This window comes from Lepeophtheirus salmonis, chromosome 3, assembly GCF_016086655.4.
Source record: "Lepeophtheirus salmonis chromosome 3, UVic_Lsal_1.4, whole genome shotgun sequence".
NCBI lineage: Eukaryota > Metazoa > Arthropoda > Copepoda > Siphonostomatoida > Caligidae > Lepeophtheirus > Lepeophtheirus salmonis.
In genome coordinates this window covers 32,748,423-32,765,503 of record NC_052133.2, presented here as the reverse complement: position 1 = coordinate 32,765,503, position 17,081 = coordinate 32,748,423, and the positions used below count along the sequence as shown (strand labels likewise).

At 30.6% G+C, this 17,081-nt stretch overlaps 1 protein-coding gene across 4 annotated transcripts in view; it reads right to left on the bottom strand.

Moving 5' to 3' along the window:
- LOC121114953 (pseudouridylate synthase RPUSD2) overlaps nucleotides 1-17,081 on the bottom strand; it is a 157,337-nt gene that overhangs the window by 74,827 nt on the left and 65,429 nt on the right. Inside the window, exon 1 of one of the 4 annotated variants that reach the window (XM_040709082.2) lies at nucleotides 15,261-16,245. The exons of 2 other annotated variants lie outside the window; for them this stretch is intronic. In XM_040709082.2, the coding sequence (XP_040565016.1) occupies nucleotides 15,261-15,794 (534 nt within the window). In that variant the 5' untranslated portion in view covers nucleotides 15,795-16,245. Of the gene's footprint in view, nucleotides 1-15,260; nucleotides 16,246-17,081 lie in introns of those variants that run through there. One more of the 4 variants, XM_071887361.1, reaches the window with a different exon arrangement.

Below are 17,081 nucleotides of genomic sequence, written 5' to 3'. Positions count from 1 at the left end.
GTATATATTATATATCTACAAAAATATACATAGAATATGTATAGAAGGTTGTTCGCTGAAACGAGGACGACATAACTTTATGTTATTCACAAACATAATTATTTTTTGTTTTAGTTATTTAAAAGATTAAATTTTGAGACGAATGTGCATCCATCATTCAAAAACAAAATAAATCTTTTTAGCTTCTTCCATGCAGGAGCGCCGTAAGCAATTCATCAATGAAAAGGGGCACTTTAATAAAAATAAATTCACATGTCCATGACCATAGATGAAAATAATACTATCCACCGGTATTTTTTTAAAAAAAAGAAACGGAAATGAACGTGGTCACCATTACAATTTGAAGGATCCTACGGAAGAGAGCAGCTTAGCTGTTTTGACGGTTCATTTAATTAGCTGCGAGCAGCAATGAGATAAAGGAAATAAACACAAAACCAACTCCGTTCTCGATGCTCAATTCTACTCAGTAACTAACAAGGACTTATACCTATAACTCCTCAGCGTGACTCTCCGTCATTCAAGTGAAAACACATTTGTGGTTACAATTGAAAGTTTATACGTACATAGATTTAGAAAATAAATAAAACATATATCCAGGTACCAACTACAAAAATTATAAATAGTATTATCTTCATCTATGTTCATGACGGTGCTAGGTAATTTTGCCTTTAACTATTTTCCCTAAAGACATTTTGCCTTATTTTTGGGGAAAAAAAGTAATATTTGATTTTTTTGGAGAGAAAAATTCCAACATTAAATTTATTGGAGAAACATTTCAAAAATCCGTAGCTATTGACAGAAAATTAACTTTTGGAATTTTTTTTGAAAAATTATAATTCAAATATTAAATTTTGTATTCAAAAGGAAAAAATTATTAATTTTGGGGGGGGCGGGGGGGGGCTACAGCCTTTCCAACCCAGCTCTTGCAGACGCCCCTGAGAGCAGTTTAAAAAAAAAAATCACATATCTTTTAGCTTTTATACGATATGAAGAAAACGTATTTATTACCTTAATTAGCACACATAATTACATACTATAAAATAAATTACCTATATGCCTCTGGAATGACACCCATCTCCTGTTCAGAGACCTATAGTGGCATATCTAAATTTTAGTTACATCAGATCTACATATAACAATTTCTCTTCTTTTTTTTTTTTTTTTTTTTTGTTCCATCAAATCTGAATTTTGACTATACTTTATATACATAGGTTTGAATCCATTTGGAATTAGGAGAAACAAAACCATAAATTTACATGGAAATAATCTTTTATGCGGTAAAATTTAATATTAATTATAAAAATGGTTCATATTTTAATGAGAAGATCTAAAAAGGTTTTGTTCGTTGAGGAAAAATGGCTCCTTACTTTATAATGAAAAAAAAAAAAAAAACTCATTTCCCTTTCAAAAGTATTATTGTTCCGCATTTATGCCTTGTCATAATTTAAAAAAGAAATGATTTACTTTATTTGAAAGGGCCATATCAGAGTAAATTCAAGTTACTCAAAATTAAAATGAAGGAACTGGTTAACAAATATTGATATTGTGACAAGTATAGTCAATATTGAAGATTATAACCGATTTTAAGGTGAAGTATTTGAATTTTTTTCGTAAATTTTCTAGTAGTTTTTATTTTCGTCAGAAAGAATCAAACATTTATTTGCTAATATGCAATTAGCGTTGGCAAAGGGGAAAAGAGGTTAGAAAGTTTTACCTTTATTAGGTAAACTATTATTATATATGTTTTTACAATAATTATTTATCACGGTTTTATTGAAACTTTCACTCAAATAATATGTGTACTTATAATAACAATAATTCAAAATCATGTCCATGGAGGAAGGATTGACAAGGGAGGACTCTTCGCTTTCTTTTTATTCAAAAAGTAATCGACAGGGTGTCTTTTCTAAAAGGTGCCTGAGTAAATTTAAAATGAATTAAATCTGAATGAGCGATTGACAAATCGGGAGGGGGAGGGTTCTACAGCTCGCCCTCTGCAAACGGTACCTGGTATGGAATTCGATATTTGTGGAACATCATAATTTCATTTATTAATCTTTCAGTTTCTATATCCCTTCTCTTGTCCATTTGAGGAGAGGAGGGGAGAGATGAACTATACTTAACATTGAAACAAATTGTCTTTGTTTGGATATCAACAGAAGCGCCAATCTCTATACTTGTGGTCAAATGTATCGTTAAAAATTGAGGGACCATTAAAAAACCCACCCTGTAGAGCAGTAGGATTCCAACGAATTCAGTTAAACATAGGGAGGATATTTGAATCCATTAAATTAAGTTGAATGTAAGAGAGGTCGAGTGAGTCTCTCCAGGTGAGAGGAGAATCATATTACAATTCAGACAGGCAACATAAAGAAGTGATAAGCTTCTCTCTCCCTTAATTTTGTAATGTAATAATAATTATTTTTAATTACAATATTAGACTTTTTTTTTTAATATAAATGTTGTGTGATGTACAAGTAGGTTGTACAAGTACAAAAATAAGATGAAGCATTTTAAATGAATCATTTATGATTGTAATATGCAATGAGTTGAGTAGTTTGAAATGAAAAATCTAAGGTTATAAAATATATAAGGAAAAACGGTTGTTGCTTGTTATTTTGTCCATAATTTAATAGGTCGGTATGGTGCTAACTCCGAATCTGAAGTAAGAATTCTCACCTATCTTTGATGTAAATGTTCTAAAAATGCGTAATAAAATAAATATATAAGAATTTAGATATAATTACAATAATACTATTTTCAATGTAGAAGGTTCTCTCTTCTTTATAGCATTAAACAAAATCATCAGTAGTACCATATGTATAACTTCCGTCCTCTCCTCACGCTCTTTTCTTCCTAACAAAATTTCAACTCCAGCTATGAGTTAAGTTACATTAAATGGTAGATGTATATTAACACATGGGCACGTTAGGGGACCGAAGGGCATGTGCCCTTAAAATGTGCTCCAGTTTAAAAACCCTAACTACGCCCCTGGATTCACTTTTTACATATCAAAGGGTTTACTAGACTAATTCTTATTAAAGATCAAATTTAGATTTCAAAATTACAAACCCGATCTTAGTAATTACGTGATTAATTATGTAGTTTCTCTACTTAATGTGTACAAGAAAATACTTATCTAATAAGAATTTACTAAATCTATCAAATGAAACTTACAAAATATACTTGATATTTGTATAATCTATACACGTACACATATGTATACTATCTGGGTCCATTGGACCCAGATGTTACTAAGTGTCTTGTAAATTATTTGGTACTCTAAGAGCTAATCTGTAATTTTGGACTTTTTGATCAAAATAACTAAGTGATTAAACGATTTTCTATGACACATTAGATAATCTAAGGGCCAACAGTTCTATCACTCCTAATAAATATTAAAATAAAGAATAAATAAGTAGTTTTAATAGATCAAAAGGAAATGATAGCATCAGTGTATAGTTGTTAATTAAAATAAATGATAATATACTAATTAAATAAGGCGTTTAGCACGACGATATCTTTTTTGTATCTCTTAACATTTCCTCCTCCAAAAAGAGAAAGAAAAAACAGCACCAAGAGTAAGCCAATTATTATCATCTATCCATGGCACTATTCTCCACTTAATAAATAGTTGATAAGTATGGTTCGCAGTTGCTTAACAAGAGCTCATTTAAGTAGTTCAGCCAATCATCGTACATTGAAAAAATTACGGGTCATTCTTTTTCAAAGTAGTACTTTGAAAAGTAAAATTTTGTACATAAACGGTTAAAGGCGGGTTACCTTATATATCGTGTGTGTACACGTCTTAAGCGTTTATATAGGTATATTTATATATATATAAATGATCTTTTTGTGATAGCAGCTTTTCACTGTTATTAAATTCGTGTTAACATTTAATAAAAAAAATGAAATTTCCGTCTTCAATCTGTATTTTGGGTCGCAGTTTCCAAAATATCGCTACAGATCGGCATACAAAAAAGTAACAACCCGAAACCAAATTCGTTCTCACTCAAAGAGCCAACACAGTTACATTCATTTACATGACTGGAGTTCGGTCTGGAATAACTAAACCAGTCTGAGACCATTAAACGCAGAGCCAATTCGGTCTAACTTTGTTACGGAGCGGTCTCGCAGTACAGTTCGGTCCACCATCATTTTTTTTTAAGAAAATAGTTTTGTGGAAAAAGATGACGTCAAAAAGTAAATAAATTGTGAGGCATTTTCTGTCAGGGTTTATAAATCGGTTTGAATCGAAATCTCGGTTCATATCGATGTAAACAATTCATTTAAGAACAAACCGGCAGAGGGGGAGGGGGGGGGATGTCTCAATACTAATATATACATATACTTGGAGGTATAAAATAGGTAAGCAGCATAATTTGTAGATTTATAATATTATATTAGTAAAAGAATACATCAAATTACATTGTTTTCAACTTTCACTTGGTTATATGTACAATAACAATAAAAAAAAGTAATGATGATTACTTCACACTCTTCGTCAATTCTTAAATTATAAATCATGACAAAGAAAATTAACACACCAGAGTTTCTTTCTCCCTTTGTAAGTCAAACGATCTGAGTAGTATTTTTCTTTACTTTACATAAGTTACTTTTCCCTCTCTCTCTCTCTCTCTTCCTCCCATGAGAGAGGATTGATTTTTTCTATTTCGTAAGGAAATGATTTCCCAGTGTCCCAGTCTAATGCTTCGCGAGGTTACCATAAAATATATTTTGTAAAAAAGGTTAAGAAATACTAGAGTTTCAAATAACAAAATAATCCTTGACGAAAAGTTTGCCAAAATTAGATGCTGATTTAAAAAAATAAGTTTAGAGTCTCTCCAGTGATGAAGAGGATGGGAATCATTGTCTAAAAGAATCATATATACCATGTAGTGCTACAAATTTTTAGCGAATTCAGTCCATTCACATTACAAGGAAATTTTGAATTATTCTCAGGTAAAAGTCCTCAAAAATGTATTTACAAATAATGACTACATATATTAGGGGCGGAACAATTTACAACATAACATTACAGAAAAAGTAAATAAAAGGGCCTAAAATGACATCTACACAATGAAAATGATAAATAATGATAATAAATTATAAATGTAGGCTTCATAATGATATAGATAAAATCCTCAAAATCTGACCAAAAGTAATAGATTTTCTCAACACGTTGATTCCGGTACATCATTTTATATGTGGGCATGTTCAAACATATCTCACTTCCAAATTAATTTTATCTCTTATGACTTAATCAATTTCCGTAAAACTCAGTATATAACTCGAACCCTATTTTCAAAACATAATCATAATTTTGTTACAAGGGGCCCTGGTCGGAGGGATTATGGATTACTCCCCATTAATAGTCCCAAAAATATGGCAAGTGAGCCTTGATCATATGTTCCAAAAAAGTGTAATACATCTAATATATCTTTTCTTTTTGAGGAAGTGGGATACTCGGTGGGAAGATGGGACCCATGGCATTTACCGAGAAGAAAATTTACAGGAAACCAGACTTAGAAGCTAGTACCAGGTATGTATGATAATAATGGTTGTATGACACAATATCAACTCCAACGTGGATAGTACATACACGATAACTATATGTGTTGTTGTTTTTTGGTTGTGTGTTTTTTTTTTTTTTTTTTTTTTGGGGGGAAGTAATTGCAATTAATGAATAAATAACAAATAAAGAAGAATTATGGATATTAAAAAAGGATATTGGGAAAATGTGAACACAAAGTCGTTAAAATAAAAAAGTGATTACATTATCAGGGCCATTAAAAACCCTTATTGTGCGCTTCTTCTTCTTCTTAAACGAAGTGTAGAGTAAGAAAAGGAAGAAGACATTAAACACCATAGGAGACACAACAATAACATCGTGTATGTACATTATTAGACTATTCCTTTTTTCGAATTAAACTTTTTTTTCCAATGCACAAAGATCTAATCTGCTGCGCAGAATCAAAAAACTAACTTTGGCAAAGTATGAGGCCTTTAACACAATTTTTGGTCCAATTTCCGCCCATAAATCTCATTTATTTCAAATTTAAATGACATGTAAACCATCAAAAATAGCCTGAGAGACCCCTAAAACTTTACCAAAGTCAGTTTTTGTATTGTTGTTTTAATGAGAAAAGGTCTTTGTGAAGGAGGATAAAAAATATACACCCAAAAACAGGACAGTCTAATGTACATACTATATTAAACATCTTTACATACGAATATATTCAATAGAAGGAACGACAAATAGGGAGTGCCTCTCTCTTTATGTATGTACAGAGTACAATGAATTAGTATTTTCATATTTATCTATTTACTATTGCTAAATGGTTTTGTTGCTGTAGAATATACTCTGCCATATCATACTATAAGTATATGGTACATACAAAGGAAAGTGTTGGTTTCGTTGGTTTGTAGTTTTACAAAACATACATTGAGGTGAAGAAGGGGGGAAACAAGAAGAGAAAAAAGTGAAAATATTATTATAATTTCCCTTATTCACTCTGTCAGTCACTAAACCACTGACAAATCTGTTATTTTTGTTGGCTATGTGCTAGGATTTCTCATTTACAGGGATTTTTTACTTTATTAATACCAGGATACCGGGAAATATCGGGATCCTGTTAGTAGATAATAAATAAAGTGAAATTAAAGTATTTCTTTTTAAATTTATGAATAAATAATAAAATTTAATCCAGTCACACTGAAGATTATCCAAAAGAAAGAAAGAGGAGATAAGATGGTTGAAAAAATAATTAAACAAAGAATATATATTTCAATCATGTTCACTCATAAACACACCCTCGATCAAAAAATGACTTTTGTAGAGGACGAGGAGAATAAAATTGAATCTTACTCTACAAACATCCCATTCCAAACAATCAAAAGATGAACAGGTCGCAGTAAAACAAAGAGTATTTTTCGTCCTACCCATATATTCCCGATTATTTTCTTTCTTTTTTATAGAGCCTGCAGGCCCAGTTTTTTAAAATTCCGTAACCCGATCCGACTCACAAAAAAAGCAAGTGATGAAGAAACTAATTTTTTGGTGGAAATATATTGAATGAAACTTATAGAATGAAATAATTAAACGCAGGATTTCCTGTAGATGTAAAAGCCAAAGAAATCCCGGGAAAACGGTCTACCGAGAGAGAAGCCCTGCAATTTCCACTTATTTCCTAGGACAATGGAAGAATACGACATCAAAGTCTGATAATAAAACAACAACAAAAACCATATGTATTTTATAACTGTTTAATGCTTATGCTACACCCTACAGGGGTTATTCATTTAACTTCTTGATGTGAAGAAAAAGAATGAGGAAGAGTTGTGATGATTTGATTATACTTATGTATTCCTATAATACATATATAGATAGGAGATGAACAATTTTTTCCGCGAATAAATTAATTCACAATAATTACGATCATAAATAAGTCGCAGCTCAAGTATTATTAATTCAGACAAAGACCAAAAAAATATACAACTATTTTTGGCTGCAAAATTAAAAAACATATATAGTCATATAGTGAACAATAAGATATAAACTAGTGTTGAGACTGGGTTCGAGAACAAATGTTTGGTTTGGTTTTTTTTCTACCTCCTTCTGGACAGATATTTCGGTCCAGACTGCAGTTTAAAAACCCAGACCGAAATTTAATCATGGACCTAAATGTAATCCTTACTCCAAAATTTTGTTTTCTGAAAATATCATATAAATAATAAGTGTTCTCTAATACACAAACAAATTGTAATTTTTGAAGGACCGGATCATGATTTTTGGTAGACCGAATTTTACTCTAAGATTGGGCCAGTCCCAAGTTGGATCAAATTAGTTGAAATTATAACGAACACAGACTGAATTAAGATTTCTGGACCGAATTCTAACACTTCGTAGTAGTGTTGGATTCGACTATTACTTAAACTTGAATAACTCGACTTTACTAAAGCTGACAATTTTCTGAAAATTACTCAAACTCGCTTGAACTATTTTTGGGAAAACAAAATTAGCTTTACTTTACCTCGAATAATCATCAAAATTAATACATTGCAGCGATGATAAGTCAAGTTTCTAGTATCACTAAAAAAAAAAAAGAGGTTAAAAACTACTTCTTTCTTATTATAAAAAGAGTTGATATTGTAGTAATGCTTGTAGTTTTGAGAGCATGCAATTATTGAGACTTTTGGTCTCGTTGTGAAGATGAAACCAAAACAATTTTCCTTTTATTCAAAAATAAATATTATTTTTGTGGTCTCGATATCTCAAAGTATTGGTCTTATTGTCAAAACCAAGATCAAATGAAATAGATTGAAACTATTTACCCTTCCTTAAAAAAACAATAAATGAGTAACATATATATTTTTTTATTAAAAATTCAAATTGTTGTTATTCAATTTCTATAAAATTTCAAAGGTGATTGTTGAGACACATTTTAAAGTTATATTATAAATGTTTAAGAAATTATTGATACATAATTGTATACAGTGGTACATTATAAAGTAATAATACCCTTAAATGCATAGTAGATAGGTAATGTTATTTTTTTTTAAATGAACTGATTTCATACATGTATAGTTGGTAATTAAAATGAGTGATGTTGTATTTTAAATAAGGCGTTATAATACTTAAATAATAAATAATTACAAAACAATCTTGAATAGATATCAAGAAAAGGATAAATCCTTCATAAATGCATACAACCCAATAATTCAACAGCATATTTCAGTCAATTATGGGATTTATTTTCAAATTTCTGGGATTAAATGAAATAACAAATAATATTGACTATAGCATAAGACAATTTATTTGATTAATGAATACTTTATTTGGCTCTATATGTGTTGTTTATTTTTCAAAAACAATCTACTACAATATAATACTTAAGTACATTGTATGTATGTCCACCAATAACAACTGAGGATAGGGTATTTATTTATTTTTTTAAAAGAGACAGATAGTCTTTAGACATAAAATATAAGTTGTTCAGAATTGTGAGTTACGTACTAGGAGCTACATTTCATTCTGATCAGACCAAATTTCTTGGTTCTGGAGGACAAGTTTTTTTCCGGTAATAAGTTGATTCTTTCATTAAACAAGATCGATTTCCAGTGTCTCAATTTTTTTAAAGGTATGGGTTGTACATTCTAAAATGCACCCAAAAAGTTAAAAATCCAAAAAAATGAATTATTTGGACTAATGGAAAAGGGAAGAAGGAATATTGAATACGCATTTAAAAAGGAAATTAGGAAGAGGATTAGCAAGTTAGTCTAAATAAGCATATTTATTATGGTTCAAGGAGGAACCTTTTTCTTATTAATATGTTGTCGAAGCATTAATAAAATAATATAAAATAAAATATACAATACGGGTACGTCCTAGTATTATAATAATATTATCCTTCATTACATATTATAACGTCACTATTTTTGCAAATATAAGTGTCTCAAAAGGATTCATCCGAATACATTCTAAACAAAATTAGAAGATAATTAGGTAAAAAATATACAATATACAATCAACTTAGTTTTAGTAAAAATAATTAAAGCTTGATTTGGTGTTGACGTGACTTGACCAATGTGCTTATGCAAGCTACATCTTGTACACATATATATATAGGTATATTAATAAATTGATTTTACGATAGTAAAGATGATGGCATTCCAGGTATTAATACCTAGTTTTAATCCCCCAAAAGGTAAGTATATACTGTACATTCATACAACGCATAGCACGGTCATGAAAGTTTAATAAAACAATGCAAAAAGGCCATAGAAGTATTACATACATATGTAGAATGCAAAAATTTAAATGACTTTGCCATAGAAAAAACAAAAAGAGATGATTACTTTGGACATAGGTAGATGGGCACCATCATAAAATAGCCAAGACGCTTTAAAAGTATTTAAAACATTCTTTTGAGAGCGTTCTGATTAGTGTTGGATTCAAATTATCAAATTTGGTTTAGTTTGAGAAATTGAATACTGAGTCAAGTACCTGTTTTTGAGCATAGAGTCAAGTCGAGTATGAGTAAATAAAAATATTTTAAACCCCGAAACTGTTTTACATTTCTGCTATTAAACTTTTCAACTTAAGGTTAATTATTATAATCTGTTGATGTTGTGGGCCAGATTAAACACATTAAAAGTTATATTTGAAATATACCTAGCAATTTTGAGACCCCTTCCCTACAATGGCATATTATGTAAGCTTAAAATAAGGTTATAATTTCTTTATAAAATTAACAAAGCAGAAGAATCAGGCGCCAACTAAGAGTAGGGGGGGAATTTTGAACACAATTTTCAAGAAATGTATAAGAAATGACTCAAAAAAGAAAAAGAAAAATAGGTATAAACATCTGAAGATGAGATTAATCTATACTAGAATATTTCGAGAGTTTTTCAAATAATATTTCGGCGAGTTAGGGTAATTTTTAGAAAATTGTGGATTTTAATACAGTCGAGTTTTTATTAAATTCGAGTAATACTTGAATACAACACTAGTTAAAATATTAATAACAGCAACAAAATTGGCATTCCCCATCAACATTATCCTCCATATGTTGTTGCTCCAAGGGCTATTATCAATCTGAGGTAAGTAGTTTGTGCAAACATTAGACTAGTGTTGTTTAGACTCGAACAATTGTCGACTCAGTTTGACTCGGCATGAGTAGATAACTCTTTCAACTACACTCTAATAGTGATATGTCGATTTACAAATTTAAAAAAAAAAACCGAGTAAATTTCATATTTTATTTTTGAGTCGACATGATGCCTATCACTAAACCCTCATTAACTATTTTTTTGAGTTTGATGGCGCTGCTGTAACTCAGTAATTTTCTAATCAATCACAATTTTAAAGAATAAGGTTCGTCTTATTTCTGGTAAGTATAAATTTAGAAATGTATAATACAATTTATGTTTTTTTGCATGAGGATCACGAGACAATTATTTGATATTTTTTACTAATATTTTCTTAACGAAATGTGACGAAACAAGAGAAAATGCTCACATTCTCTAATAAAACAGAATAAACATAACCGTTTTGTATATGAGAGCTCATTAGTGGTCATAAAAAAGAAACAATTTGCTGCAATTGTTTGTAGATGAAATGTACTCACTAAATGTGTTTAATTCAATATAATTTTTAAATATTTTTTCCTTATTCTCATTCGACTCAAATCAACTCATGTAGACACAACACTATAATAGACTAAATAATGCAGAGATAAGTTATTACTCATTAAAAAGAAAAGAAATCTTTGGTTTCCTCTTCTTCTCCATTTTATTTATTCGGAGCCAAATTATTGGTACAGAGATAGCAAGCAAAACGATGGTGAATGTTTATGATCCTTTCAGCTCAACTTTGCCAAATAAAGTCTACAACATAAATTTTAATGTTAATTATTATTATTAAAATTTATTATTGACTTGGCAAGTGAGTAAGTTTTACAGTGATTCCATTTATTTTTTCTTCAGCTTCCTCTGAAATTATGTACTATGTACTTCCAAGAAATTTTTATTTTAGTAGTATCCACATTATAGGGTTAGTCCTTTTCAGAGGATTTGAATTAATATTGGTATAAAAATAATTAGTCTACAATATGAGCACAAGAGATTTCTTCAATAAATTTAATGTTTTTAAGTGTATACTTTTCGTATAATTGATTTATTTTGTGAAGATGACAATTATGTTACTCTATCGTAAAGACAAGATCACCCTACTTATATTTATAAGGATTAACTTTACTCAGGTATTGATGGTGGTTAATAATTATCATGGTAGAAACGAATAAAATATTGTTGTTTCGCTCTTGATGCACAAATATGGAAATAACACAATATTAAACAGAAAATTCAAAATTTGATTTGTGTGATCTAAATATATATATATATATATATTCTTTAATAAAAAATTGAGCCATTTGATTAGTATAGGTGAAAAATCCCCGTCAACTCTATTTAGGAATCAAATGGCTTATTATAATTAATGATAATGGAAGAAATATTGAATAAATACATAAAATATGTATAAATAAACTTTCAAGTGAATTTGGGGAACCTTTCAAAATACGTTCAATCGTCCTCAAATTTAGCACAGAATAGTATTTTAGGGTAATACAATTTTTCAAATACTCCCCCAATCATGAATTCCTAAAACTTTGATTTTCGACCCACTCTAATAAACAGAAGGGGGAGAAGGAGAATAAAATAGAATAGGAACAAACTGTCAATCGATCAAATAATCAAAACACATGAACGAAATTGTAACATGAAAATTAGTTGCTTAAAGTAAACAAATATTGTTTTTTCCCATTTTTCCTATATATTAAAAAAATATGAAGAAGTTGGAACAACATTCCTTATAACACTATGAAGTGTACAAACTACTAAAAAAAACATTTCATATTTCATTTGTATATATATATATGACCTGTGAACACAAAAACGGGATTGAATCACTTGTCTTTAAAGAATTGAGTCTGGATTACATTCCTTTTTTTAACCTAATGAAGTATTTTTTATGTCTTTCAATAATTATTCCTATTAATCCTTTGGAGATGGCGGAAATGTAGCAAAATTCATCATGACAGTAAAATAATCAAAATGTTATAGATACTATTGTAAAGGGACCATATCGGTGACAAATGAAGTCACATAAATCAAATAAAGGCTTCAATCTATAGTTATCATTCTTGGTTATTTGAGTTCATTCCAGAAATATAAATGACAAGCCTATAATTGACCAAAATATGTCCTTGAAATATTGGAATGTACTTGTATATGATATAAAAAAAAAGGATTTATCATATTTTTAATTTTTTTAATAAGATTGTTTTTGTGTTAACTCATCATATATATATATACTTGCAGCATATGACTACTAGTTTTGAGACTCTGTCTGAGACTATATTTTTCCCCCCAATCGGTCTTAAGTGATTTGTTCTAGACTGAGATTTCAATTAAAATTTACAATTTCAGATTGTGGAACAAAATGTAATCTTTTTCAAACTGTAAACTATTATTTTATTTATCTCTGACTCTGTATTGAACATTTTAAAAGTGACAACAATGATAGGTCAATATATTCTTAAATAAACATCATCAAATCATATCAGTTCAGAAATGATGTTTAAGTTAAATAATACATGAATTGAAATGGTCTGCATCTTTCACCTTTAAAAACAACAATTTTCAAATACATAATTTAATCATGTCTAGGGGAATGATTTTCAAATTACAATTTAATTAAAAAGATTATAAAAAATAACCCAAAATTAAAAATTGTGGCGTTGTTTATCAGTAATGGTACAGAGTAGAAACGTTGAAAATTCCTTAAGGGGTCATATAAGAAGGCCTTATTCTATTACAAGAAATAAAGGATTGGATCAATATAAAACTTTGAATGAAAACATGGTAACCATGATTGCTCATTTCAAAACACAATTGACGTCATCAACAATTCATGAAAAAATTAGTACATATTAAAGTTTCGGATGACAAATAATTAACAGTAAATACAACGAGTTTGAAAGAATGACTACAAAATATAAAAATATTAGTTTTTAATTTCGGTCTGGAAATCCTACACCGGTCTAAGACCGTTATAATTTCAACTAATTCAGTCTACAAACAAAATTGGTCTTGATCCGTTCCTACGAAAATATGTATTTTCTAAGAAGATAAATTTTATTTATAGAAAAGAGAACAAAGTAAGTTGTGTGCGACATAAAATGAAATTTCGGTCCACCGACTCAACCCCCGATCTTGACCAAAGTGTTGGTCCACGTTAGTATATAAATAAGCACTTAAAGATCGAACCAGGAATCAATTATGCCTCGGATCGAGTCTCAACACTAACATAATATAATATATAAGGCCCGTCCAGAATTTACAGAGCGAATTGTAACAACACTAATAAGTATGGACCTGAGTAAACATGAACGTTTAATCTATTTATAATGACTTGACTCGAAATTTTAATACAGCTTATATAGAAAATAAAATATGAAAATGAAGTGAAAAAAACTGTCAACTCATTAGTGAGTGCTGCTTTAATGGGAGTATGCTAGTAATAAGCTCATATTTAATGTAAAGTGTAAACGATAGAAAGAGAAAATCAATTACAAATAGAGGACAAACTGTACAGAGAATGTGTTCAGAATGAAGAAAAAAATCATATAAAAATGAGTTGTTGATTCTTTTTTTCTCAGCAAGTTGCATATCTATGCTGCATATTTTGTTCTACAACATTGACTTGTACATGGATGTATTTCAACTGTTTCCCCCTCTTTTAGCATTGCCTTAGCTTAAGCAACAACACATCTACTACTGATTGATGATTGTTCTCATTTCGATCTTGATCATCATATTAAAAGGCAACACGGACTTATTGCCTCACTACTAATGTTTATAGATATGTATATTAGGGTGAGGCTGGTACCCGGACATATTTAAACATTTGTCCGATAACACTTCGAAGGGATTTAAAATACGCAAATTTAAAAACAGCTGTTAAAATAGTAATTAGAACAGTGATTCTTAACTCCAGGGATTTGGCAGAGGTCAAGACATATATACAACTCATATGATTTGTGATGACATGCTCCGCTTGAGCAATTAAGAAGAGTTCGGTGAATGTTCATATTAAACTGGCAGGGTTCAGTACCTCTCACAAGGTTATGAAGTTAAAAATAACATTATGTATAAATTGCGACAGCCAATGAAGTACAAAAATATTTTATTTTTTTTGGTAATATATTGTAATTTTCACATAAAATTGTATACATATTTTCTTACCGGACTATCTTAATCTAAAATATATATATATATTAGATGCATTCAAAAGCCATAAATGTGGATTCTTTTTTTACACTTTGTCCGAAAAATCCCGGATAAAATTAACACAATTCAATGAAATTGCAAAAATGTGTTCATTAATTCCATAAACTAAACCAAGAAGAAGTACAGGTTTTTTTTTGTTTTTTTTTTGTTGTTTTTTTGACAAAGTTGAGGCATCAGCCTCACCCTAGTCTACATGGGAACAAATAAAAAGAGTCGTTTCACATAATAACGTCCGTCTCTTAAATGTTATGAATCTTCTTCAACTTAAACCGGTTTTATGAGCTGATCATTTAAATAAAATAAATAAATAGACAAACACTTTTAACTCTGGGGTTTCAAAGCCCAACATTGCTTATGTACACATAATTCATGGGATTGAGATATAAAGAAGAAGGATAAACTCATACCTTGGTTCCAATGGGCGTTCTTAGGAGTGGTATCTTGGCATTATTGCTGCTCACGCCAGAATGAAAGAGTGCGGTAGGCTGATGATGATGACTTAGTAGATGATGCTGTGCTGATGGGGATGACTGAAGAGGGAACCTTCGTAGTGAGCCAGCCCCACATGACTGATTAGGAGAAGGAGCAGTAACAACACTATTAGAAGAGGAGACCACAGCCGCGGCGGCAGCAGCCACAGCCGCGGCATTCATAAAGGGAATATTAAGAGGATAACATCCAGGAGCAAGTGCTGCTTGAGAGAAGAGAGAGGAGCTGTTCCCTCCACTTCCAGCACCTCCATTTCCACCCCCTAGGGTTAGATAGTCCCCAGTATAGAGTTGAAGAGGCTGATTGTTGTGGATATTCGAAAAAAGGAGTTTATTATTAAATGTGGCAGCAGCTGCGGCGGCTGCCAGTTGAGATTGAGGCTGAGTGGCTGTTAGGGGGAGCACTCCGGGTTGTTGAAGAAGGCCCCAAGGAACATACCAGGGTGCACTCATGTCTTGGGGTCGGTGAGTCAATCAACAGCTCTTTGTCTTCTGATCTGCTATTATAAAGTGATGAAGTTTGGGTGATGTATGTCAAATAAGAGTAATAAACGATAGATAAACCAATAATGATATTACACACAGATAATATGGAGAATGTGGATGAGATTCATGAGCTGAAGAAGTTCCTATCAACTCTACGTCAAAACGACGACTATTCCATTTAAGAGTAAAAAAAGAAGGATAAGAACCAAATACATACATAGATTCATTATAGTTCACCGCTAAAACATATAGAGAAGGGAAGATCCGCGACGCTCCTCCCTTGACGTAAACCGAGGGGGAGCCTTACTACTATTACTATTATACAACTCCATACTACATTATAAAGGAAAAAAGACTTATGAAATATACACATGAGATGCGCATACCCGTTGCGTTCATGGAGGAAATTCCTCTCACTAAAGTATATATATACATAATATGTACCTTCATATCATATGCATTTTTGGCAATATGTATATCAAAAGGGGAATTCAATCGGATTTATTTATATATTTTGCAAAGGGAAACAACCAAAGAGGGAAACGCGGATTTCATGAGGAACATTGAATTAGCAGTTTTCTTTGCATCTCTTCACCTTTGCTCTTCCAAATATAGAAAGAAAAAAGGTCCGAAATTAACAGGTAGTTATTTTCAATTATTATTTAGTAATAATATTCCAGATATACAATATCAGCGTATAGATATATATAATTGAATTCAACAAATCCACGTTTAAAACACTAATTAAAGCCGAAATAGTCCTAAAATGAGATAATTTTCCATCAGTCATTTTGTTAGAGTAAATACAATTTAATCACTGATCCAATAACTAAAATCCCTTCACAGATAGAATCCTTATTGTTTCTCTCCACTTTTCCTCCGCCAAATAGAAAAAATGTCCAAAAATAACTGATAGTTGGACAATATTGCACCTCTCTCCAACTAAAACATAGAAACAAAGTGGCGAAACTCTCCTGTTAGCTTAAATAGATTCATCGTGTTTGTGATTTTTTTTTAACGCAAGATGTCACTCTTTTAGCACAGCACTAAGGAGCAAAGAGGCTACATTCTGGTTCAAATCAAATAATAATGAATCAAAAAACATGTCCACTCATTCAAACACCCTCGATCAAAAAATGACTAAGGAGGGGACATATTTCTAGAATGTGAAGAAAATCAAAAATAATATTTACCTACAAAAATCCCATCCTTGACAATAACCTCAAAAGATGTTTTTAGCATAAGAAAAAAAGT